This window comes from Crinia signifera, chromosome 7 (genome assembly GCF_055691185.1).
Source record: "Crinia signifera chromosome 7, ASM5569118v1, whole genome shotgun sequence".
NCBI classification, from domain to species: domain Eukaryota; kingdom Metazoa; phylum Chordata; class Amphibia; order Anura; family Myobatrachidae; genus Crinia; species Crinia signifera.
Window position 1 is genome coordinate 108,110,059 of NC_139223.1, and position 27,740 is coordinate 108,137,798.

Consider the following 27,740-nt stretch of genomic DNA (forward strand, 5'->3'; position numbering starts at 1 on the left):
TGTGCACAAAAATACCTCAATATCATTAGATGGGGTAAGCTTTTGTAACACCTCCTGCTCCTGTCCACCTTTTTATTATACAGTAGCTGAATTTGAGTTTGCTGCCCCTGAATATAAGTTTGCTGTGAGTTTGTTGTCCTGCAGCCAATTCAGAAAATTTCCATGACTGCCTCCACACCCTATGCATATGTTGGAAGGATCACCCACAGTCCAGTACCTGATTTTGAGATTGAAGGTGTCAATGTTGTACACCAGAAGGAGGATATTGATGTAGCAGGCACTGAGGAGGAAGTTGACGAGGAGGATGCTGCTGATGGTGATGCGGTTTGCTTAAATGAGGCACGGGGCATTGTCCATGGGAGGCAAAAGGCCATGGCCATGCCTGGGCAGAAGACCAAAAAATCCACCCCTTTGGTCTGGAATTATTTTTATCCAGATCCGGACAAGTGTCTCACCATATGTAGCTTATGTTAAGCTGCAATAAGCAGGGGTAAAGCCGTTGGCCACGTAGGGACATCCTCGCTTATGCGTCACCTGAAGTTCGTTCATAAATCACTATTTAGTTCAGAAACTGTGACAAGGACCGTAATCAGTCCAGGGACACCTAAATCCCTTGATCCTGTTGTATCCAAGTGCCTGAAAACCACACTAGTCAGTCTCATCAATTTCCTCCTCGATCAGAGGTAGTCCTGCATGCCATGTCACTGGCATGACTGACTCCTCTTCTATCCTTCGGGGGATAGAAGAGGAGTAGGACTATGCCTACTGCTGCTGGAAGTTGTTCATTATCCCAGAGGGGAAGTCGGAACACTGCTACCTCTTTCACTAAGCAACTGACTGTCCAACAGTCGTTTGCGACGAGGACAAAGTACAACAGCGGTCATCCTATGGCAAAGCAAATAACTGCAGCCTTGGCTGCTATGTTAGTGTTAGACATGCATCCGGTGTCCACCATCAGTGGAGTGAGATTTAGACGATTGATGGAGGTATTGTTTCCCTAGTACCAAATCCCATCTAGATTCCACTTCACTAGGAAGGTGATACCTAGGATATACAGAGACATCCGAAAAAGTGTCCTCAGTGCCCTGAAAAATGTGGTTGTACCCATTGTCCACTTAAGCACGTACATTTGGAGAAGTGGTACAGGGCAAACTAAGGACTATATGATTTTGACAGCCCATTGGGTAAATGCATCTCTTCCGCAGCAGCAGCATCTCCAAAATGCCAGCTCCTTCCAAGACAGGCTACGATGTGTATCACCGGTTTCAGTAAGAGGTATAATGCTAACAACCACTTAGAGAAACTGAGGAAAATCATCGCGCAGGGGACTCTCCAGGGAATTTGTGGTATCAGACAACACCAGTTACATTGTGCAGGCATTACATATGGACAATTTCCAACATGTGTGATGTTTTGCCCACATAATAAATTTGGTGGTGCAGCATTTTCTTAAATGTGACAGGGGCATGCAGAAGATGCTTGCGGTGGCCAGCAAAATTGCGTGACACTTTAGCCATTCTGCCACTGCCTGCAGAAGACTAGAGCACCATCAAAAACTCCTGAACCTGCCCTGCTATCACCTCAAACAATGCGCTGGAACTCCACCCTCTATATGCTGCAGAGGATAGAGGAGCAGTAAAAGGACATTCAATCCTACACAGCCACCTACGACATAGGCAAAGTAGCGGGGATGCACCTGACTGAAGGACAGTGGAGACTGATTTCCGTGTTGTGCATGGTTCTCCAGTCGTTTCAACTTGCCACAAGTTAAATCAGTTCCGACACTGCCAGCTTGAGTCAGGTCATTCCCCTGATCAGGTTGTTGCAGAAGTAGCTGGAGAAAGTGAAGGAGAGGCTAAAGTGTTGTGATTCCGCAAAGCATTTAGCTCCTGTGGATGAAGCCCTTCATACGCTTTGCCCGGATATGAGGGTGGTCAGTCTATTAAAGTCAGAGGAATACATTCTGGCCACCATGCTTGATCCTCGGTTTAAAGCGTATTTATGTGTCTGCTTCCAGCGGACACAAGTCTACAGTGGTGCAAAGACCTGCTGGTCATGAGATTGTCATCTGAAGCGGACTGTGACACAGCAACAGCTCCTCCTTCATTTTCTCCCACACCTGTGGCTGCGAGGAAACAGCTAAAATTTCCTACCCGACCCGCTGAAGGTGTGTCAGGCTCGAGTCCCGGCTGTCGCCTGGCAACGGGAATGCCAGGTGCAGGCGGCATCTCACATTGTAGGATTAGGTACTGCAGCTGGGATCACTCAGTAATTAGTGCACATGGGCTGCCCATCCTTTTTAGCTGCTGGTTGCTCATTCCCTAGCTGCTGGTGATAGTTCCTGTTCCTGTGAACCTGTCAGCTGTGGTATCTCTGTGTGTTTAAGACCTTGTCTTGTGCTCCAGTTTGTCCCAGCTCCCCTTCAGCCCAGATCCTGCTGTGAAGCTACTATTCAGGCCGGCTCTAACCTTGTCTCTCTGGCTTTACATCTTATGCATTATTGCACCTGTGTTTGCAAACAGCCTGTGGAACTAGCTAACATTGCTGCACCTGTGTTTGCAAACAACCTCTTGCCTAAATGACTTTTAAAACCTTATGCATTGTTGCACCTGATCTTACAAACAGTATATTGCTTAGTTGCTTACAGTATAACATCATATGCATTGCTGCTTCTCTTATATAGTTGCTTATAAATCATATGCTTTGTTGCTTCTGTCATTACAAACAGTATTCTATTTAGTTGCTTATTAAACCCTTTACATTGTTGCACTCTGCCTTGTGATTACTTCGTTAAAACACCTGGTGCACCGTGGCACTTTCACACTGTGGGTTTCTGAGCACGTTCCATGGTGTACAATTTTTCCTGCCCAGCTTCCAATAAGTCACTTTGTCTGGGGGCATCTGAGTACGGGGTGGACCTAATTCACCCTGGAAAGGTTGCTGAAGGTGAAGTCTTTGGATGCAGGAGGCTGGAGGATTGCTGGGCAGGGTAGAAATTGTGTGGGCATGGTCAGAGGCCGTTCAGTCATTACAGCCCCTTGTACCAGTGTGACAAGGTGATGCATGGCAGCAGGAGCCAGTTTGGACAGTTGGTCTGGACTGAAGGACCTGCCAATGATTTCTCACATGTCTAGTGTCACTGCATAAGATGCTGTCACCATTGAAAAAATGGTGGAGGATTACTTTGGTGACAGCATCCAAGTAAACATGTCAGACAGTCCTTACCTGTACTGGCAGGAAAAAGGCCGTTTGGAGGCCCCTGTACAAACTGGCTCTATTTTACCTGAGTTGTCCCCCCTCCAGTGTGTACTCCAAAAGAGTTTTTAGTGCTGCCGGGAACCTGGTCACAAGCGGCATAGGAGGTTGCTTACACAAAATGTGGAGAAGATGATGTTCATCAAAATGAATGATGTTAATCAAGAAGATGATGTTCATCAATTCTTCAACGAAGACCAGCAATTGCCTCCAGAGACTAAAAAGGCATACCTCCCAACATGACCCTCTCCAGGAGGGACAGAATGCTCTGTTTCTGGACTTGGACTTAATGTATGATTGACATCACCTGTGTTGAACAGGGTAATTGATAAGAAAGGTGGTTCAACTCATATGATGGCAATCATACATTAAGAGGGAAGTCCAGGAACAGAGCATTGTGTCCCTCCTGGAGAGGGTCATGTTGGGAGGTATGAAAAGGGTCCTGTAATTGTGGATTCCAGTGAGGACAAATTGATAATCTGTGAGGATGAAGATGTACGTACTGAAGGGGGTGAGGAATTTGAGCATGAGGATTACATCTTGCCTCTGTAGAGCCAGTTTGTACAGGAGAGAGATGAATGGCTTCTTTTTTTTGTGGGGGCTCAAACAAACCAATAATTTCAGCCACAGTCGTGTGGCAGACCCTGTCACTGAAATTATTGTTTTGTTAAAGTTTGTAAGTCCTATTTACGCAACATAAGAGTGGGTGGGAGGGCCCAAGGACAATTCCATCTTGTACCTTTTTTTTTCGCATTATGTGCTCTTTGGGGCCTAGTTTTTTAAACTACCATTCTGTCTGCCGCTGCAGTGCCACTCCTAGATGGGCTACACATTTGTGCACCCACTTGTGTCACTTAGCATAGTCATCCAGCTATTTTGGTGCAACCTTTTAGCCTAAAAACAACATTGTGAGATATTCAGGTAGGACTGGAAATGAGTGGAAATAAATAATACTGAGGTTAATAGCGTAGAGAAGAGTAACAATTTTTAGCAATTAATTTAATTATTATGCTTTACAAACAATAACAGATCAAAAACATGAAACACTGAAGCGTGGTGTTTTGGAACAGATCCAGATCCAAAACACTGCCAGAGATACAGACCCCCCAAAAAAAGTGGCCGGTGCACATCCCTACATTTAATTTACCAAGCTTTTAGCTTAGCCAGTTTAATTAGCTATCTCTGGTGGTCAGATTTGTATACCACTTTGATGTGCATTTTCTGTCTCTCTGGCCAGTCAAACTGCAAAGCATCATACTTAACAACAGTCTCTGCCTCCAAGCTTCATATAGATGTAAATATTTCTATTAAGCTGTGAAATAGTTGCCATTTAATTGCTTGCTTGTCCACTTACACAAATCAGCTGCTGTTAATAACTCAAGCTCAATTTAGTCCTGGGCCCTTTGCTGCATAATACTGTAGTTTCCAGCAATCTGTCCCTAATTGGGCACCAAATGTGACAAGGATCACTTAGGCCCTTATTCTGGTTGGTGCGGCCAGAGCCGCACACGGGGCTCCGGCCGCACAAACCAATCCCCGCCCACCCTACGGATCGCCACGGCCGTCCGTACACGGACGGCTGGCGATCCGCATAAAAATGGTGGAGGCGTACGCCTCCACCATGGTGGGAGCTGCCCCCTGCATTCGATGGTCGTCGACCATCGAAGGCAGGTCCGCACGCCCCGGCAGCTCCCGCAAGCTGAGACCACACGGACAATCGTCCGTGTGGTAGCTTGTATGGGGGCTGAAAGCTGACATCCGGCGACGTCAGCTTTCCGCCCCCATGAGTTGCGTCATGCCCTCATTACCATGCATACGCCCCGCGTTTGCATGGGAACGCCCATGAAACGCGGGGCGTACACATAGGGAAATGAGGGCATGAAGCCTCTCACGCCCCTATACGCCCCCTTTGCGGCGGACGAAATACGTCTGCGGCGAAGGGGGCTGCACATGCGCAGATTGACCTCTGCGCATGTGCAGAGTAAAAACATCGGCGGTACGGCCGCACGCGGGCCGTACCGCACGAAGCAGAATAAGGGCCTTATATAGGATATTGTCACATACTGATATGACAACAAGCATATCCTCCAACTGTCCCGTTTTAGCACCTTCTTCTTAAGGTGCCCATACACGGTGAGTTTTGCGGATGCGATGCAGTTAGTGCTGCACATACTTTTTGAACAAGCTTTGGATCGCATTGCATGCAAATCGCATGCGATGCAATCACATTCAAAACGCATGCAAAGATCACACCATGTATGGGCACCTTTAGAGATGTACAGATGGCACATGTAATAGTGAGCTTTTTTTTTCTCCATATAATGTAAATTCCTTTTCTACCTTCTTGTCCCTCTGCAACCATATGATATGCTACAAGTTGCAAGCCTTTGTGTGTGTGTGACTGGCAGCCATATTTTGTAACCTCCAGAGAAATTTTGAAAATGAGATAAAATGATCAGATAAAGGGATAGCTAGAAATAATGCATGCTTTATAGATGCTTCATTTGCTATTTAAAGATTAAAATAATAAACTCTGTATATAATTACTTTATTCTTTGTCTGACTTCTTTTAAACTGTTTGCAAGTATCTCTATGAAATACATTTGCAGTAGTCTAGATCTAGTCAGGCAATGGCGACACAAGGGGCTACACAACGCTGTTGCCTGGGGGCATGAACACAGAGTGATTCAAGCTTAATTTCTAGGTGATCTAGACAGATCACTTAGAAATAGGGCTAAAATCCTTATGGGTGCATGCCCCCTTAGCCTACTCACATACTGTACATTTAGCAGCCTGTGTTTTAGCCCTTAATCTACATCTCTATACACTGGTCCAATTTTCTGGACATAACATAATACAATAGTGACTTTTAAGTTTCTGCTTATTTTCCAGCATCCTCTTTGCGGACATTGAGGGTTTTACCAGTCTGGCTTCCCAGTGTACGGCGCAGGAACTGGTGATGACGCTTAATGAGCTGTTTGCCCGATTCGACAAACTGGCAGCTGTGAGTTTATGTTAAATGTCTGTTGTCAATGTCTAGAAGCACTGAATTCCACAGGGTTTTATGCACTGTGTCACAGAATTTAACAATAGATGTTACTGCCCATGTGGTATATAAGTATATGTGTCAATTTTTGTCTCATACTAATCCTGAACACACATATATCTATATATTATCTATAGTCACTGCTCATCTATGAACATACTTGCCTTTTTTTTAAACTAGTTTTAGGGAGATTATAGTTGGTAATATAATTTTTTCACAGCGCCCCATTGAGGGGGCGTGTCATGCTCCACCCAAAGGGCATGTCTACTTCCATATATGGAGAGATTGTGAAAAGAGATTGTGAACATGGCACCTAGAAGCGTGGGTGTGTACTGCTACATCTGAGAGGAATCTTGTAAAATGACTTATAAATGTAGATGAGCCCCAAAGCAGTTAGTAGGAGATACTATACTTGCTAAAGTGCTGGGAAATGGTGCTGATGATTCAATGTAAATGTCTACTGTATCTCTCATTCCTTTTTACCCCCAAAAATGTAACAATGTAATCCAGGCTAGGTTAAATGAGGGAGATTGCTAGACTAATGAGGGAGAGAGGGAGATTGCTGTTATTTCAGGGAATCTCCTGCAGAATGCATTAGGGTAGGCAGCTATGTCTGACTTATGGCGCATCCACATTAGTTCTAAAAAGTATAACATAATAGTGTAAAACAAGTTGTTCGGGGTTTTATTTGGTTTTGTTGTATTAAATAGGCCATATTTGTATTGATGACATTTCGGTATATAAACCTTCGTGAGACACAGTGTCACCATGTCATAAAATGTACAATGAGGCTTTAATTACAATTTTTCTTTGCTCAGGAGAACCACTGTCTGCGGATCAAGATTTTGGGTGACTGCTATTACTGTGTATCTGGCCTGCCAGAGGCCCGCGCTGACCATGCTCACTGCTGTGTGGAGATGGGTCTGGATATGATAGAGGCAATCTCGTGAGTACACGCCAAACAATGCACAAGGTGGAGAAATGTGGATAGAAACTGTGCTGCACAAATAGGATGTAACAAAACGATAATTCCTAATACTGTATGACGGCAAAACATCACAGGATTAATGTCAGCTGTAAAATTGATTACAAAGTGCTGGTTATAGATTAGTAATAATGTGTGACAGTTATTTCCCCTGCTCACCACGTGCAGTTGATATTTGACAGATAGTGAGAAATGCGTCTCCCAGGTACACGAGTAAAGACGCGATTAACACACAAAACCGGAGTGTGAGGTCTTGTGGCAGGAAAAAGGAACGCAGCATGAAGAGAAGAGGACTAACTGACTCAGTGGTTTTGAGCATAAAACATGGAGCAGCTACTGATTGTCTCACCTGACTGAACAGGGCGGTGATTAAACACAATTGTTGGTGTCTTCTAAAGGCAGAATGGGAAACATTGGAGCTAAGAGATCATTATGTGTGAGCAACCTAATACAAGGGCAGGGTCCTCATTCCTACTGGTTATAAAATTCAGTAAAATAGTTATTTATTTATTAGCAGTTTCCTCTATAGTGCACACATATAGCGCTTTACAGAGAATATTTGACCATTCACATCAGTCCCTGCCCCAGTGGAGCTTGCAATCTATATCCCCTACCACATGTGCACACAGACATTCAAGGGTTAATTTGTTGGGAGACAATTAATGGCTTGTAATGGCGAATTAGCCCCACAATCTACAGTTGCAAGTTCCTACACAATTAACTAACATATATACACTTACTTGTTTATATGCTCACAATCATAAGCTCTGAGTTTTCATTCTTTAGTACATGTCATGATTTTGTGATTGTGTCTTTGGTAGCTATAATGGTAGTGTCTTTGTGTTGTTTAGGCAGTAAGAGTGTTATGGCGTCATTGAAAGATGAGTAAGGTAACTTGTTATCAAACATTTCTTGATATAAAGAGACGAGTGTTGGGACAACATCAGTCCTTAAATTTTTGTAGCAATTGGCATTTAAACCATCGGGACCAGGTGCTTTGTTTAGTTTTAGGGAGTCGATGGCAAGGAGAATTTCCCTTTCCGTGATTTTAGCATTTAACCTTTCTCTTTGTGAAGACGTTAGTTCAGGTAAACCTACTGATTTAAAAAAAATCTGCGATATCTTTTGAGTTGCGTTCACTAGATTTGTAGAGATCTGTGAAAAAGTATTCTAATAATTTCAAAATGTCGGAATGGGAAGTAAGGACCGACCCAGATCTCTGGTCATGTAATTTGGTGATATAACATTTTTTTGTTTGCTTTTTAGCCATAAAGGCTATTAGTCGTCCCGATCTGCCACCCCAACAATAATATTGATTTATCATGTAATCAGTCTTTAATTTTGCTTCCCACAAGAGGAAGGCCTCAAGTAGGCCCTTATCTTGGAGATAAGAAACTTTATTGTCTTCAATTGTGTTTGTTAAGTAGCGTTGGTGTGAGGTGCGTAATTTATTGGTTAAAGACTGTAACTGCTCCCTCTTTTCTCTGTTACGCCTGGCCACATATGAAATGATGTGACCCCGCATAACTGCCTTCGACGCCTCCCAGAATAGGACTATATCATCCCAGTGCTGTATGTTATAATCTACATATAGATGCCAATGATTTTTTAGATATTTTTGAAAGTCTTCACTTTGTGTTAGGTACATTGGGAAGCGCCATAGTTTTGAAGTTTTGAGGGGATTCTTTTGATCTATGTCGCATAATATAGGGGCATGATCAGAGATCATTATGTTATCTATGTATCTGTGAGATATACGAGTAAAGAAGGAGTCTCGCTCGTGAGTGGTAAGTATATTCCCTACTAGAGCCATTTTGTAATCTCCATACATCAAAAAAGGCATGTTGGGAGCATAAAAATGATATATCTTCTCTATGATTAGAAGGGGGTTCTCTGGGGCTTTAGAATGATCTAGATGGACATCATGTAGTGAATTCATGTCTCCCCCCACAATCAGGTTAGGTATGGCGTGTTGCATTAGAATATTAGATATAGATTGATAAAATGTGAAGTTTGGGGTATTAGGTGCATATAGGTTTAGCAATGTAAAAGCTTCTCTGTGTATTGTGACATTTAACAACAGATATCTGCCTTCTGGGTCGGCTATTGTGTTACTAACCACATAATTTAGATTTCTTTTGAATTGTATAGCCACTCCTCATTTTATCTTGTTATATGAAGTGGGCACACACTCCCCAAGCCAGGGACTTCTCAACAATGAGTTCGAGTTTTTGACCCAATGGAACTCTTGTAAAAACATGACATCTGAATTGGAGCGTTTTAAGTATGTAAGAACTTTACGCCTTTTAATTGTGGAATTTAAACCAGCCACATTCCAAGACAAGAATCTAAGCGAAGTGGAGGTAACTTGCGGAATCTTTGGAGTTGGTAATCGTTCTGTCTTCATCCTATACCATGTTTAAAATGGGTATCGTATGAATGACAATAAATATAGGGCTCACCTGCTCTGTCCCAGCCTGCAGAGCACGTGACAGGATTCAGGGTAGTGGAGGGCCAATATCCAGGCACGAGCAGCCTAAAAAATAAATAGGAAAGAAAAGGAGGGAAAATAAAGGGGACAAAAGATACAACCAAGTGGTAAACAGTTTTAACGATAAATGAAACATCTTCAGTAAATTATCCATCAAACATAGTTGTATAAGTAAGTATAGATAAATCAACTTTTAGAACCACTTAATGTGGTGTCACTAACCATACTAATTACATTGACATAAACTTTCAACCATTTGGGGGTGGGTTATTGTCTGGGGTAGACTGAGATATTTGAAAATGGTTTCTGGCCTGAATAGGGTCATCAAATATTTGGGTATTGCCATCAGCAGTTACTCTGAGTTTTTCCGGATAATAGAGGGTGAATTTGGGGGTAAATTCAAGATGTTGAAATCACGCACCTGAAGAGTTTACACATTTTCTTTGTCTCTATACTGTAGTTTAGAAATCTAAAAGTCTCTTATCTCTAGTATCTCTATCAGGCCCTATACGGTATGCCCTTTCAATCCTAATTGACCCGGATGTAGTGGTAACATTCAATGGGGATATGATATCAGTACTGAGTAAATCAATCAAATCCGTTCCTTTTATTGTTTCGGGGATACCAATGAAATGTAAATTACTTCGCCTAGATCTGTTTTCCAAATCTTCCAATTTGGATTCCAAGTTAGCATTAATTTGGACTTGCTCTTCAGCAAATCTTTTGAGTTCTAAAATAGCATCTTCATTGTCACTGGTACGTTGTTCCACTTCAACTAGATGTTTCGTATTTGTTTCAAAGTGTGTTAATATGGTGTTAACAGAGGCCTGTATAGCATCTAATTTTTGAAATATTTGTGTAGTTTGTGTTGGATTTAATGACCGAGTGGAGTCGTCTGTAGCAATTAGAAGAGGGCTGCTTGGTGGTGTAATTGCCAGGGAGGAAGTTCCATGGGCTGACTCATTGGAATTGGTAGCTGGAGTACCTTTGCCAGTATTCTTACTTTTTCCCCCATATTTGACATTTGAGATTTGTTTAAGAATGTTTCCATTCAGGGGGAGAGCGGTGGGTCCTACTGTCCGTACATGCTGCTATAGTCGTCCGTTCCCCAGCTGCACCACCGGGGAGTCGGACCCTCTCCGCGGTCCCCAGCAGGCAAACCTGGCACTAGATGTCTTCATGCGCCGCTGCTCTTCCACTGCCTCCGGCAGGAGCACCCTCAGGCTCCCAGCAGGTCTCTCTTCAGCGGCAATCTTCCGCTTAGCAGGTGAGGCTGCAGGATCCCGGCTCAGCTCCAGAGTCAGCTTTCATTCTGAGGCGTCTCTTTTAGTTCCAGCAGGCAGCGACGGCGGGAGACCTCCCCACCCCTTGTTTGCCGCAAGCTATCCACGCGGCGGTCTTCTGGTATGTCATGATTCTTCACACACCGCCAGCAGCCGGGACACAGCGGCAGGTAAGCCCTCAGCTCCCGATGTCAGCCGTGCCCGCCAAGACAGCAGGCAGCGGGGTCACCGCAGCAAGTTGGGATCCAGCGCCTCGATCCCCCCACCAATCCAGGCACCCACTGCCGCTCGGCACCCGCGCAGTTCAGGCAGGCCCCCGTAACCAATCAGGGTCTCACGGTTGCTTCTCACACGTCTCCAGGGGTTCACCTTTTAAGGTGTGTGATAGTGAGGTTCCGTGGATAGATCTCAGGGTTGTCAGTAAGGCAGCAAGCAGTGGGGTAGACAGGAGAGCCCAGTAGTAGCTGTGCGCCACGCTGCCCACGAGGTGATAGGCCCCAACTCTAACGGGCCAGACTCCGGCGGAATAACGTGTCCGTTCCTCACAGTAAGCCTTTCTCCAGGCAGTAAAAGTCTTCCTACACCTGATGGAGCATTCCTAGTGTTCCATATAGCAGAACTAGGTGAGGATGAGGCAGATGTAAGCTTGAGGAAACAGAGCTGTACTAAAATGCGGCAATCGCGATGCTCCGCCCACCGAAAGTCCCTGTGTAGAGGATGTTTTAATGTTAAGGAGACACTGTAATGTGGCATAATTTGAACGAGATGCCACTATATTGTGCATCAATATGAATTACAGGGCACTGTAATGGGGATGCAGTTACAATCCCGGCGGTCGGGATCCCGGCGTTCAGAATCCCGACGCTGGAATCACGACCGCCGAAATGCCGACACTTTCTCCCTCCTGGGGTGTCCACGACACCCCTGGAGGGAGAATAAATTAGTGTGCCGAGCGTAGCGATGCACCGGGCCCGCTGCGTGGCGAGCGCAGCGAGCCCTCAAGGGGGGGCGATCCATGTCCCCCCCCTTGTCGGCATTTCGGCTGTCGGGATTCTGAACGCCGGCATCCCGACCGCCGGGATTCAATACTGAATCCCTGTAATGTGTTATAATCTGATCTGCTCATTGTAATGTGGAGGACACTATAATGTTACTTAATAAAAACGTTGCCACTATAATGTGGCATAATATGAACTGGGGCACTGTAACATATCATAGTTTATACTGGAGGGCAGTCTAATGTGGCACTGCATTGAGCAGCATGGCCTTCCTTTCAATAGAAGAGATTAAAGCAGAAATAGACTTGCCTGCACAGTCTATTTCTGCTTTCAATCCCATTGCTGTGGGGCCATGCACAGGGCTGGCGCTACCCGCTCAGCACAGCCTGCAAAGCAGGTAGGCGCCAAGTCAGGGTTGACGAAAGCTGGCATGCTGCCAGCTGAAACAGCTGTTGGGACTGCCGACAGGCTTGCTACAATGATGATGATCTGAAATACACCTTTTTTCTACCATCTAAACGTGAGTGCTGTTTTTTCTTTCCCTATATAGGGAGATAAGTGCTGTTTATATATATATATATATATATATATATATATATATATGTATATTTATTACACATGTAAAGCAGCACTCTTCAAATGATACTTGGTGGCACTGTACACTGGTGGCACTCTCAGTGTACATCAGTGGCATAACTATAGCACCACAGCCCCCGTGGTCGCGGGGGGGGGCGCTGTGCATGTGGGGGCGCCGGGGGGGAGTAATGCCCCCGCCCCCCATCCCCCCACAGGCTTACCTGTCTGCGCTTCCCGGCTCCCCTCCTGGCTTCAATCAAACCTATGGAGACGGACCACGATAAAATGGCTGCCCCATAAAGCAGACAGTTCTCTGAAACTGTCTGCGGTATGGAAGCCGCCATTTTATCGTGTTCCGTCTTCATAGAATTATTAATTGAAGCCAGGAGGGGAGCCGGGACAAGCAGACAGGTAAGCCTGCGGCGATGGGTGGGGGGGCACTGGGCACCGGCGGCCGGGGTGGGGAGGCCGGCGGGAGGGGGGGAGGCGTTCCCCCATTAACGGCGGGGGGGGGGGGCACCCCAAACCAAGCTACGCCACTGGTGTACATTGTTACTCCTACCCTCACCTGTCTGAAACCCTTTGGGTGGCACAGAGGCATTAATCTGATTGATTCATGAGTGCCGGTCCCTCTCTGCCATATATATATATATATATATATATATATATACTGTATATCAGTGGCGGCTCCTACCTTATAGTAGGAGGGGGGCTGCCGCTGGCCAGCACGCCCAACGCCACTGCCACTCCTGTTCCCGGCGATCTCCGCCACCACTGCTCGTAGGTGATCCCCAGCACCGATCTTCCCGGGCAGTCCCTGCCTTTGCTGCAGTCCCGGGACTTGAAGGATGACAGGCAGCACCACACGCACAGTACCGATCTCGGTACTGCGCATGTACTGGCACCTACCTTCTATGGGCTGCTTCGGCGGCAAGATAAAAGGGGGCATTGGGTGGTCACTACTCTGGGCATTATGCATAACTGTCACTACTCTGGCCATTATGCATAAGCAGCGCTGCTCTGGGCATTATGTGAAAGCTGCTCTACTCTGGCCATTATGCATAAGCACTGCTATTGTTGGCATAAATGTGTATGCAGCGCTACTCTGGGCATTATGTGTAAGCAGAACTAGCCTGGGCAATATGTGTGAGCAGCATTACTGTTTCCGTTATGTGTAAGCTGCACTACTCTGTTTATTTTGTGTATGGTGCACTACTATGGGCATTATGTGTATGGGGCATTATGTGTAAGGAGCCTTACTGTGTGCGTTATGTGTGAACAGCATTACTGTGTGCATTATGTGTATGGGGCATAATGTGTAAGCAGCATTATATGTAAGCAGCATTATGTGTAACCTGCATTCCTCTAGTCTAGGCATTATGTTTAAGCAACTGGTACTATGGGCATTATGTGTAGCCTGCATTACTCTGGACATTATGTGTAAGTGGTATGATTGTTGGCATTATGTGTAAGCAGCATTACTGTGGGCATTAGGTGTAACCTGCAGTACTCTGTGTATTATGTGTAGGTGGCAATACTGTGGGCATTAGGCATGACCTGCATTACTTTTTGGCATTATGTGTAGGTATGGGAGAGATGGCGCAAATTTAGAGTTTGCAGGGAGGCGCCGAACACCCTAGCACCGGCCCTGGCCATGCATCAGCATCGAATGCAGCTAACATGGGTGTGGTACGGACCGACAGTCGGGATTCTGATGGATGGTCATTAGACCGACATTGGAATCCAGACTGTCGCTACTCCAACAGACTGGCGAGTGCAAAGAATCACCTTGCGGGATTGCTGCGCTTGCTACGTTGCACTTGTCATGGTTCTATTCGGCCTCTACGGGGGTTGTGGACCCCCTAATAGGGAGAATAGCTGTTATAAGTCGGGATCCCGACTGTCTGGTTTCTGAAATTGGTCTACTGACCATCTGTATCCTGGCTTAAGGTGCCCATACACGTTACAATTATTGTATACAATATTGTATACAATATCGCATCTCATCCGATCTCGGTTTTGCGATGACATCAGATGAGATGAGATCTAGTACAAAAAGTACGTGCTGCACATACTTTTTGTACTAGATCTCATCTCATCTGATGTCATCGCAAAACTGAGATCGGATGAGATGCGATATTGTATACAATATTGTATACAATAATTGTAACGTGTATGGGCACCTTAACACTGAGCTATTCTATTGACTATACTGTATAGTCAGCATCAAATAGAAAGTTAGCCAGATTAGCATTGTGTGTACACAGCATACTGTATGAACTAGTAATGTGAGAGTGTATGAACTGACAACTGCAGGATAGGATCAGAACAAAGTGACAGGGGGGCTCAATGACAAGGGAAGGGGGGTGTATTCTGCATGCACCTTTAACACATTCTTCACAAAAAGTAGGTGTGTTCTCAATGGAAACATTGCACACGTGCCACAGGGAGAGTGACAAGGAGCGGCAGTGGGTGACCTAAAGATAGGATGGAAGGCAGTAGGTGACAGCAAGAGGCAGTGCGTGACACCATACAGAGAGTAAAATGTAGTGGTGACAGCGAGAGGATCAATGAAAAGCGGCAGCATGCTATATATATATTGGTGGTGCACTGGTCTGGAAAAAAAAGAAATAGGTATCTTTCTATATGAAAATGTAAATTTGGCAATGCAACTTTCTCATATCTATTCCACACTCTAGCAAAATCTTGAAAGGCCACTACACATCCCCTTAGGGGAGCAGGAGAGAATGTTATGGGGAGAAAGCGGGAGGGGGAACAAGCACTCCCTCCCTCTCTGATTGGGGCAGGCATTTCAAGCATTAGGCTCCACTCCGTAAATACCCTCAAATCGTGGCATTCGGAGTCAGGGGGAATGCTATCATCAGTGGCTGTCCTTAACAAGGGGAGGAAGGGAAGCTATCACACTTGAAAGCAGCCGCAGCCTGTGACTGGGTGCAGGGGCAGCAGGCCATAGCAGCTGCACCCATGATAGTTGCACCACTGGGTTAAATGACATCTAGGTATCCAACTTATAAGCAGCTAAATAGCACTAATATTAGTCATACAGAAAATACTACAATCAAGATGAATTTAAATTAAAGTATATTACCTTACCCACTGAGGGGGGGGGGGGGAGTATGGAAGTTAGAAGTAGAAATGTCAGAATGGGGGAACTGTTAGTAAGGGTGTAGGTATGGCCCCACGGCAGGAGTATGACAGCATATGGAGACAGACAGTAATATGGTAGGAGAGTATGGCACCATGGGGAGGGACGGATATGGCAGTATGGGGGAGAAGTATGGCAGCATGAGGGAACTAGTAGTACTGGTAGTGTGTGTGTGTGTGTGTGTGTGTGTGTGTGTGTGGGGGGGGGGTATGGTACCCTGAGGGGGGGGGGGGGTGGAGTATGGCAGTAAGGGAAGGGAAAGGGGTTGGTAGCAGGAAAAGGGGGTGTTGGTAACAGGGAGAGATTACATTTGGTAGCAGGGAGGGGAACTGTCTGTGCTACTAGGAAGGAGGGTTGTTCTGTAGGTAGAGAACGGGGTGTCTGGATCTAGGGAGGGAGGATGGCTAGTACCTGGAGGTAGGATAGCTGGAAGCAGGGGAGAAGTACTGTATGACCATGGAACAGAGTATTGGCTCATTCAGACCCACTCGCCGTGCTGAGAATTCGCAGCTCAATCGATTATGGAACGACTGTGCATGTGCATGGTATGGAGTCGTAAGGGCCGAAAGTAGCAAGTGAACGATTGATAATCTGCAGCCGTCTGGGGGCGCGCTGCCAGTTTTTTCTGGGTGCTGACACACACCATATAGGGAGTGGGTGGGGGGGGTACCAAAGTCCAATTTCCCTCCAGAAAACTGAGATGAACTTACACCCCTGCATTTCCCCTTTCCATGCTTTCTGAGCTTTCATCCAGGTATTTTCCATCAACCATGTGTGACTGAGTTATGTAAACTTCAGAATCACCAGTTGATGCTCATTGTTAAAAATTCCAAAATGGTGCTGCGTACAACATGGCGTCTTCCCAACAGAGAAAGTGTGAAATAGAATATGCATGTGCTAACAAATGTGTATGTACTCGTTATCTCAGGGTAGGGTGAAAGAATTGCAGGGTGTATTTTCTCTCAATTGCAGTCTGTGTGTGTGTGTGTGTGTGTGTGTGTGTTCTGAATACCTATCCGTTACTACTGTATATGTCAGTATTACAGCAGTTAATCATCACTCCTGTGGCATTACTGTTAATCCTGAAGTCCCTGGAGTTTTATTTTGGAGTAAGTGAGTGTCCAAATTAGGAGTATGCAAGAAAAACTAGGACATGGAAGGATTATTGTTGGGTTGGGATAAATGCAGAACATCATTAATAAACACTTTTGTCAGAAGGTGGTGAGCCTCAGAAATATAGATGTTTGGCTTCAACCACATCTGTTTGTCTAAAACATTTCACAATAAAATCCTATTGTTTCTGGAAAAGCTCCTCCACTACAGACTCTACCTTCTTCCAATGTACAAGACTTGAAACCAAAGCCTTTGCTGAGTTATGGGCTGAATCTGGGTAGAAAGTAAAGTGGCCGTATTTGCGGGCAGATGCAGAAGCCAGAATTAGTACTTAGTGCTTATGTGACAATCTGGTCAGCTAATGCAGGGTCTGTGCATCTACAAGCAGGAAGCCATACCACACTTTTACTCCAGCTACATGCACTCTTCCAATAACCAGTTCTGATACGATGTTCTGTTTCCCCATGCAGGCTGGTGAGGGAAGTGACAGGGGTGAACGTTAACATGCGAGTGGGAATTCATAGCGGACGTGTCCATTGTGGTGTCCTAGGCCTGCGGAAGTGGCAGTTTGATGTCTGGTCCAATGATGTTACGCTGGCCAATCATATGGAAGCAGGAGGAAAAGCCGGGTAAGTGGAAAGCAGAAATATACGTATTCCCCAGAATAACTTATTGGGGGAGATAATAAAATAACAGAGGTGTCAAAACTCCTCCAGGTTCGGTATAATTGTTCTATATGTAATAGCTCTACACCTCATGGGACTGTTCCCGGTCTCTTTCTAACTGTCCAATGACATGTACAATGGACAACTGTCCTGTCCTGTGGTATACATAGGGACCAGTTTACTTCCACCATTTATTTCCACCTCTGGCCAGATGGCTGATATTCAAGCAAGTGATCCAATTTTGTGTCTTCCAATGATGTTCAAGCAAGTGATCCAATGTTGTGTCTTCAGACTCAGCAGTGGGTAACAAAAGCATGCAGGAGGCATTTATTTACTCGAGTTTTGCATAGTTTCGAACATCAGTTGCACCATAAGACGCAGCTGCTGTACAATCTGTGGCCATCATTCCACCCAGAGAGGAAATGTCTCACAAATGTCTTGTATAATGTAACATTATGGTCTTGGTTTTGCCTTCAGTACTATTATCTTGCTCCTCAGAGAACATTACATTTAGGAATGGGTATACTGTACAGGGGCAAACGTAGGATTTTCAGAATGGGGTTTCCAGGGAGGGGTGGAGCAAAACACGGAGATGTACACATAGGTGACCCAGTATATGCCGGGTCAGTTAAAGTATTATAGATAGACCAAATGTATATAAATAATAATAATAAACATATATATATATATATATATATGTATATATATATATATATATATATATATATATATATATATATATATATATATATATATATAGAAGACAGTATAGACCCGGCACTCACTCAAATAAGTAAACTTTGTCCGGTGCCTACAAACTCCAACAGGAATAAACAGAATCCAAATAGTGCGGCACTCAGCGGTGTACAAATAAGACAGCAGACGAGGCAACTGTATTACAACGTTTCAGTCAATAACGATTTTCATCCGAGTGCCGCACTATTTGGATTCTATATATGTATATATATATAGTCCAATGTAAAGAGCACTCACCAGTCTTCCAATCTTACTGCCAATAAAAATTTAATACATCACCAGAGTTTCACAGCAGAATGTCGACGTTTCGAGCCACTGCGGGCCCTTTGTCAAGACAGTGGTGGATGGGTCACAGCTCCAAAAGTACAAATCACCATAGAAATCTACACTGTATAAATACGCCCCAGAAGCAGGAAGTGCCTGCCCATCGCCAATTAATCAATTATCTATCACTTTTACACCTTAGGATAGTGTCCACCTCTCATACAGTATCTACATCAGTGCCACACTAGATACAATACACTCGTTTGTAATTTTTACCTCATATCTGGGTTTCCATAGTGTTTTACTATCGGCCTCCTCCGGCGTGCGTTCCACCGCCCTGGAACGCAAGAGCCGGAAAGAGAACACCGTGCGCGTCATCCCCAGGCAACGCGCACCTGGAATTGACATGTGCGTTACTCACATAGGTCCCTGACAAGTGGCAACAGAGATACGAAGTTCCTACTCATTAGATATCCCGCGCTGGTTCATAGGGGGTATAACGGCATTTTACGATCTGGCTGTGAAACGCACGGCCATTTTGGATCGTTTGGAACGCATCCTGTCAAACCTTTTGTCATTCACTGATTTACTTAAAATTCTGCTTCATATATATAGCGCTTACTATGAGGGGGGACAGTATCCTTCAAAAAAAAAGTATAATTAGAAAAAACTATACTTATAAAAAACATATAAATGTCCCTAAGGATATGTTTAAGACAAATATACTCTGCAAAAAATATATATATTGCTGGCGAAAGGGCATTCTCACTCACTACCTCTGGTTTACAAAAAGTCACAACCTAGGAATGTATCAAAATAGGACGAACAACATATACACACGTTTTAAAACAATTACAGGGAGGAGTCAGGGTGCCACATATCTGGCTATAGAGCAGCCTGGATCGAGGCACCCAGTCTCCCTCCCCCAATTAAAAACAAATACCAATTAGGTCCCATTGATATTGCTTTTAGGTTCTGATTTTCAGAACATATTTACTATAGAACTCTTCTGTAAACAAGTAAATAGATGCCAGTTGTACTCTATTATGTACCCTGTGTAGTTATAAGTATACTTTCAGCTCTAATACCCATGACTACAGTTGTTGTACTGTCATTAGAGATTATTGCCATCAGTCGCATGTCTTATCACAGAAAAATATTCATATGGGTCTTCTCGTTGAGTCCTCGAGGCCATACAGTGTCCAACCGATGGATCCACTGTGCCTCTTTTTTTAGAAGCATAAGCCCCCTATCACCTCCACGTGGTGGGGGAGGGATCCAGTCTATTGCCATATATCGTAGAGTGGACAGTTGGTGTTTTTCTTTTACAAAATGTGCTGCCACGGGCTTATCAGTGGCCCCGGTAGAGTAGGCCAATCGAATCGAGGATCTGTGCTGATTAATTCTTTCACGTAGGGTTCGAATTGTTTTTCCCACGTATACTAAGCCACAAGGGCAGATCAGATAGTAGACCACATGGTCTAATTGGCAGTACAAACGATGTTTCAAGTATATTTTTGTGCCATTGTGTGGATGGCAAAAGAACGTGCCAGTAATTAGTGCCCGGCAGGTGGCACAACCGAGACACTTATAGCATCCATTCTTTTTAGTGAGCCATCGATCTTGATCTGCTTTTACTGGTTTCATATTCGGTCTCAAGAGGTGATCTTTAAGGTTGGGTCCCCTATTCACACTAAGCAGTGGAGGGGCCTTGCCCATTTTCTTAAATGCTTGATCTGAAGTGATCATCGACCATTGTGATTTAATGACACGCTGTGTGTTCTTGAAGTTGGTGTCACAGTGAGTGTTAATGATCATTCTTGCATTCTGGGTCACACCTTTAGGAATCAAACTCTGTTCTTGAAACCTTCTTTTGGCTTTGGTGAGGCTCTTATCAATAGTTTTGAGACTGTACCCCCTATCCAGGAATCTCTGTTTACACTCAGATAGTTGTTTTATTGTTGCAGACTCTTCAGAGTTGTTTCGCATAACCCGAAGGAATTGCGAAATGGGTAAATTAGACTTGAGAGAGTCCGGGTGATGGCTAGTAGCCCAAAGTAGAGTGTTCCTGTCTGTTACTTTTTGGTAGAGGGTATATCCCAAAAATGCTCCGTTTCTCAGGACAGTTATGTCAAGAAAGTTCATGGAACTCGGGTCACATGCATAAGTAAACCTCACAGGGGAAGGTAGACAATTCAGCGTATTGACCATCTCAACAAAGGATACTTCGTCACCTAACCATATGACAAAGACATCATCGATGTATCTTTTTAAGTATTTGATCTGCCTAGAGTAATGCGGAAAAATAGATTTTTGTTCGTATGCATGCATAAACAGATTGGCGAAGGCCGGGGCCACATTGGACCCCATAGCGGTCCCCGCCAGCTGCATATAGTATTTCTCTTGGTACAAAAAATGATTATACTTTAATACTAAATCCAGCACATTTAGCACAAATTCAATGGGTGGACCCCCGTAAGGCCCTTCCAAAAGTGCAGCTCTCACTGCCTCACTTCCCTCTTTATGCGGAATAATTGTGTACAATGAATTAACATCCATTGTACACAATAGACATTCGGGTTCCAGAACACCTATCCCTCTAATATCCTCAAGGAACTGTGAGGTATCCCTGAGGTATGTGGGGGTGGCCTGAACAAGTGGTTGAAGATAGTGGTCCAACCATTTAGCAAGTGGCTGCAAAAGAGAACCCCTTGCTGAGATGATCGGACGGCCAGGTGGATTGACGAGGGACTTATGGATCTTAGGCAACGTATAAAGTATCGGGCACACCGGATGTTCCACAGTTAAATAATCCCTTGTCTCCTCGTCAATCCACCCTTGCGTCAAACCCATCCTCAACAGTTCATCAATTCTATATTTGATTGCACTCATTGGGTTAGCAGTTAATTCAAGGTAAGTTGTTTTATCACCCAGTTGTCTCTTAATCTCGTGGTCATAGTCAGAAAAGTTTTGTAGTACGATCGAGCCGCCTTTATCGGCGCTACGTATAACCACCGAGGTATCATCTTGTAACCCCTTTAGTGCTGTTCTCTCTGCTGCGGATAAGTTATCAAAAGCTCTGTTCTGTTTAGCTTGTTCTTTACAATCCCTATCCACTACCCGTAAGAACGTTTTTAAACTCGCATTGGTACTGATGGGGTCAAAGGTACTTGGTTTTTTGAAAATCTTTTTGGGAGCCATAGTGGGGTTTGTCGTTGAAATTTGTATTGGTTTATTATCAAAATGCTCTCGAAGGCGGAGCTTCCTCCCCATTTTGAAGTGGTCAATTGACCACTGAAATGAGTCAAATTTATGTGTGGGTATGAAGTTCAAACCCTTCGAGAGTAAAGTATGCTCTGGCTGTGACAGGTTTTTGAAATCTATTTTTCCGCATTACTCTAGGCAGATCAAATACTTAAAAAGATACATCGATGATGTCTTTGTCATATGGTTAGGTGACGAAGTATCCTTTGTTGAGATGGTCAATACGCTGAATTGTCTACCTTCCCCTGTGAGGTTTACTTATGCATGTGACCCGAGTTCCATGAACTTTCTTGACATAACTGTCCTGAGAAACGGAGCATTTTTGGGATATACCCTCTACCAAAAAGTAACAGACAGGAACACTCTACTTTGGGCTACTAGCCATCACCCGGACTCTCTCAAGTCTAATTTACCCATTTCGCAATTCCTTCGGGTTATGCGAAACAACTCTGAAGAGTCTGCAACAATAAAACAACTATCTGAGTGTAAACAGAGATTCCTGGATAGGGGGTACAGTCTCAAAACTATTGATAAGAGCCTCACCAAAGCCAAAAGAAGGTTTCAAGAACAGAGTTTGATTCCTAAAGGTGTGACCCAGAATGCAAGAATGATCATTAACACTCACTGTGACACCAACTTCAAGAACACACAGCGTGTCATTAAATCACAATGGTCGATGATCACTTCAGATCAAGCATTTAAGAAAATGGGCAAGGCCCCTCCACTGCTTAGTGTGAATAGGGGACCCAACCTTAAAGATCACCTCTTGAGACCGAATATGAAACCAGTAAAAGCAGATCAAGATCGATGGCTCACTAAAAAGAATGGATGCTATAAGTGTCTCGGTTGTGCCAACTGCCGGGCACTAATTACTGGCACGTTCTTTTGCTATCCACACAATGGCACAAAAATATACTTGAAACATCGTTTGTACTGCCAATTAGACCATGTGGTCTACTATCTGATCTGCCCTTGTGGCTTAGTATACGTGGGAAAAACAATTCGAACCCTACGTGAAAGAATTAATCAGCACAGATCCTCGATTCGATTGGCCTACTCTACCGGGGCCACTGATAAGCCCGTGGCAGCACATTTTGTAAAAGAAAAACACCAACTGTCCACTCTACGATATATGGCAATAGACTGGATCCCTCCCCCACCACGTGGAGGTGATAGGGGGCTTATGCTTCTAAAAAAAGAGGCACAGTGGATCCATCGGTTGGACACTGTATGGCCTCGAGGACTCAACGAGAAGACCCATATGAATATTTTTCTGTGATAAGACATGCGACTGATGGCAATAATCTCTAATGACAGTACAACAACTGTAGTCATGGGTATTAGAGCTGAAAGTATACTTATAACTACACAGGGTACATAATAGAGTACAACTGGCATCTATTTACTTGTTTACAGAAGAGTTCTATAGTAAATATGTTCTGAAAATCAGAACCTAAAAGCAATATCAATGGGACCTAATTGGTATTTGTTTTTAATTGGGGGAGGGAGACTGGGTGCCTCGATCCAGGCTGCTCTATAGCCAGATATGTGGCACCCTGACTCCTCCCTGTAATTGTTTTAAAACGTGTGTATATGTTGTTCGTCCTATTTTGATACATTCCTAGGTTGTGACTTTTTGTAAACCAGAGGTAGTGAGTGAGAATGCCCTTTCGCCAGCAATATATATATTTTTTGCAGAGTATATTTGTCTTAAACATATCCTTAGGGACATTTATATGTTTTTTATAAGTATAGTTTTTTCTAATTATACTTTTTTTTTTGAAGGATACTGTCCCCCCTCATAGTAAGCGCTATATATATGAAGCAGAATTTTAAGTAAATCAGTGAATGACAAAAGGTTTGACAGGATGCGTTCCAAACGATCCAAAATGGCCGTGCGTTTCACAGCCAGATCGTAAAATGCCGTTATACCCCCTATGAACCAGCGCGGGATATCTAATGAGTAGGAACTTCGTATCTCTGTTGCCACTTGTCAGGGACCTATGTGAGTAACGCACATGTCAATTCCAGGTGCGCGTCGCCTGGGGATGACGCGCACGGTGTTCTCTTTCCGGCTCTTGCGTTCCAGGGCGGTGGAACGCACGCCGGAGGAGGCCGATAGTAAAACACTATGGAAACCCAGATATGAGGTAAAAATTACAAACGAGTGTATTGTATCTAGTGTGGCACTGATGTAGATACTGTATGAGAGGTGGACACTATCCTAAGGTGTAAAAGTGATAGATAATTGATTAATTGGCGATGGGCAGGCACTTCCTGCTTCTGGGGCGTATTTATACAGTGTAGATTTCTATGGTGATTTGTACTTTTGGAGCTGTGACCCATCCACCACTGTCTTGACAAAGGGCCCGCAGTGGCTCGAAACGTCGACATTCTGCTGTGAAACTCTGGTGATGTATTAAATTTTTATTGGCAGTAAGATTGGAAGACTGGTGAGTGCTCTTTACATTGGACTATATATTTGGCTGTACCCCCGGGATCACAAGCCTAAGTTGGCACCCCAGCAGTTGCTAAATTGAAATTTATGTGTGCTGGCCCTACAGAAATATATGTATATATATATATACATAAGAGCAGAGCAGTGTAGACCCCTGGGCATAGCAATGTATTGGGGCTCCTACCTATCCTCCAGTGGTAGGGGTGGAGGGTGCTACAGTATGAGCGGAAGCTTTGATGTCCCGCGGGTGGTAGGGGGTATTATATAAACCGCTCAGCATGTAGGGCCTGGATCAGTAAATTCCACTAATTACCCCTTTACTGCACAGATAGTGAGAGATGGGGTGGGAGAAGGGTGCATTGGGCTGAATGAAGCGGTCCCAATACATAACTTCCAGGGTGGTAGATTATGTTTAATACGCAGTGGAAGGGTGTATAGTGGAGTGGGCTAATTATTCATAAATTTCTGGTGGGAGGACAGCTTGCTTGACTGTAGATATCTCCAATAGATTTCTTAGCTTTTAATGAAATTAAAAACTAGAGAATCCCACCTACCAAATGGTACTGTGGACTATGGGGATCAGAGTTCAGGAGGCAGAGCAATCCGCCAACGAGAATATAAAACTACATACCAGGTGTGTGGAGCTGGAGCAGTAACCAGCTGCTGGAAGGCTGATATCTCTGGTTGTGGGCACAGTAGAGACAAGCTACTAGTGTCCATCAAAGGTGGAGAGTCCCAGCTTTTGGAATATTCCCTCAGAAAAACTCTATGGGCAGTATTCAATGAGAATTTTCTCTGTGCATGTTTTTTGTCTCTCGCCATGCACTTGCCGTGTTTTTACGGAGATTCTCCATGTTTGGAGATTCTCCTTCATGGGTCTTTATACACTATTCAATGTCGCATGGGCTCATTGCCCCTCGCGGCGAATCATGTTGCAGGGAGCCGTGGGACAGAGGCAGGCAGGGAGATTGAAGTCTCCCTGCCTACCCCAGAACGTATGTGGAGGGGAGATGGGCTCCCCAGGACCCAGACAGCACAGGCTGCCCCCCCCCCCCCCGAGCCAGCAGGGGACCGGGTATATTCACTGCTCCCGATCGTGCATATGTAATGATCGGGTGCAGTGAATATATGAATATCTAATGAGCGGCTCTCGGCCCTGGCCCCCTGCTGGCTGTTATGTGTAAAAAAGAAAAAATGTTTTTTTTTTTATTAAATATATATTCATGTGCTATAAGCCCATGAATAAAAATAGCATGCCCCTTCACAGAATAAAATTCCTGATTTTTTTACACCAAAAAAAAAGAAGAAAAAATTTATTTTAAAAGTTCACATTCCACTTCTCCATGAAAAGATGGAGAATTGCTACATGGAGAGACATGGCGAGAATCACTTAGAAAGATGGCGAAAATATCACATTGAATAGGGTGGTTCACTTTTTGAGACCAAATTCTCCGTCCAACGCGAAAAAAGCACAAATTCTCCATAAAGCACGGAGAATTTTTCTCGTTGAATACTGCCCTATGTCAGACAGAACCTGAAATATCTGACTGGGAAGAACAATTACCAGGCTTGGATGGGGACCACTGCTTTGAAGTCAGATATCTCTGGTTCCCCAGGGCCGGTTTTTAAAATTATTGCACCCATGGAAAGAGGGGACCCTCAGCTTTCAATCTAGGGCCCTTAGATTCCTGTGGGGGTTTCTGGGTACTCAGAAACCCCCTTGCGTGCGCCACTGCAGTGTAGCCTGATTATTGAGAACACACAGCACTTATCTGTAGCCAAACAGACACATTAACATAACATGCAGTATATATATATATATATATATATATATATATATATATAGCTGCATTTCTTCTTAGAGCACAATAAATAAACCTATTTAACTCTCACTCTGCCAAACTCTGATGGTCCAGACACATCGTTATAGTTGGTTGAAATGTTATTCACAGGAATATCTGATTTCCAGTTTAATTTCCAAACTTAATGAAAGGTCACAATGTGGTCATATACATGAATATCAGCAGAACAGAACATTACATAGCAGCTTCCTTCATTTACATTTTAATTGACTTGAAATGTAAATATTTTTTTTTTATCATTTTTACAACCTTTTTCGAATGGAAATGGTTATGAAGGTCTTTCTAGGTCCCCCCTACCACACACCTCCTGGTTATGAATTCCTGACGGAATTCATAACCAGGAATTGTGTGGTAGCGGGGACCTAGAAAAACAAAGTCCGGACCAGCCTTACAGGATCCAGCTCCTTACCAGTGACCCTGCATGCCATCCAAGGGTCGCCATCATTCCACCCAGTCATTAACATCTACCCACATTGGCTATCTGGGACCTTCATAACCAACCCCATTGACTCCTTTCCAGTGGACCGGTAATTTGTGCCATCTTAGGCCGACCACTTGGACATATTGACTGTACCATCATCATATGGGACTGATCAACCAGGAGTGGTAACTATTATACAATAACCAATACTGTTTGGCAAAATAGGAACAGACTCTCCTTTATTTCTGCTAGTGTGGAAGTGGGACCATTTGTTATTATCCAATTATTTTTTTATTATGTCATATTTGTTTTAAATAATAAATTATTGTAAAGATCATCCAATTTTTTTTATCAAGTTTTCTTTTAAAGGTACAGCGCTGCTACTCTTCTGCTTTTCATAGGATCAAGAGGAGAGGTAGTGGAGTAGGTGGATAAGAAAAGTGTGGATATTTCTTTTTCAGTTGTGGCTCAAATGAAGAGAAAGTGCCAGAGGGTTCAGGTGGGGAAGTAAGTAGGTTAGAGGCTGCAGAAGAGGATACCATTTCATCTTGGATGTTATCAATCTTGTCCTTAAAATAGGAGGCAAGTTCTTGTGCACTGATGGCAGCTGGTGGGGGAGGAGAGGGAGAGTAAAGAAGAGACTTAAATGTGTTAAAAAGTCACTTAGGGTTGGTGGCATGAGAAGAGATGAGAGATTGGAAGTATGTTTGTTTGAGTGGTAGATAGTCTTATATGTGAGGAAATCACTCAGATTATAAGAATTTTGCCATTGGCGTTCTACTTACAGTATGTTACTCATTTTGTAGTTGTCTTGCTATTTTGGAGTTCCACAGTTGGTATTTAAGCCTGTGTGAGCTTTAATGGGAAGCTGTAGCCACTTCCTCAAGGGCTGTTCCAAAAGTCTGGTACAGGTGAGAAACAGAAGAGTCAGGAGAGATAAATGTAGAAGATGGTGAGAGCTGTTGTTGCAGAGAGGTAGAAAGTTGTGGAAAATAAATAGCATTAGTATTTATATAGTAAGTATGTGTGTGTGTGTGTGTGTGTGTGTGTGTGTGTGTGTGTGTGTGTGTGTGTGTGTGTGTGTGTATGTATGTATATATATATATCTCTTTAAGTTCAATAAAAAAATACAATAAA

At 44.1% G+C, this 27,740-nt stretch overlaps 1 protein-coding gene and 1 long non-coding RNA gene across 3 annotated transcripts in view; one reads left to right on the plus strand and one right to left on the minus strand.

Annotated features, from left to right (window-relative positions):
• Positions 1-27,740, plus strand: part of ADCY5 (adenylate cyclase 5) — a 411,020-nt gene that overhangs the window by 261,063 nt on the left and 122,217 nt on the right. For both annotated transcript variants that reach the window (XM_083153598.1, XM_083153599.1), the window contains exons 4-6: positions 6,148-6,259; positions 7,120-7,247; positions 17,384-17,542. In XM_083153598.1, the coding sequence (XP_083009724.1) occupies positions 6,148-6,259; positions 7,120-7,247; positions 17,384-17,542 (399 nt within the window). The remainder of the gene's footprint in view (positions 1-6,147; positions 6,260-7,119; positions 7,248-17,383; positions 17,543-27,740) is intronic.
• LOC146020458 (uncharacterized) overlaps positions 26,656-27,740 on the minus strand; it is a 58,251-nt gene continuing 57,166 nt past the window's right edge. Inside the window, exons 2-3 of the long non-coding RNA XR_014450795.1 lie at positions 27,389-27,505; positions 26,656-27,210 (exon numbers count right to left, since the gene is read on the minus strand). This is a non-coding gene — a long non-coding RNA (uncharacterized LOC146020458). The remainder of the gene's footprint in view (positions 27,211-27,388; positions 27,506-27,740) is intronic.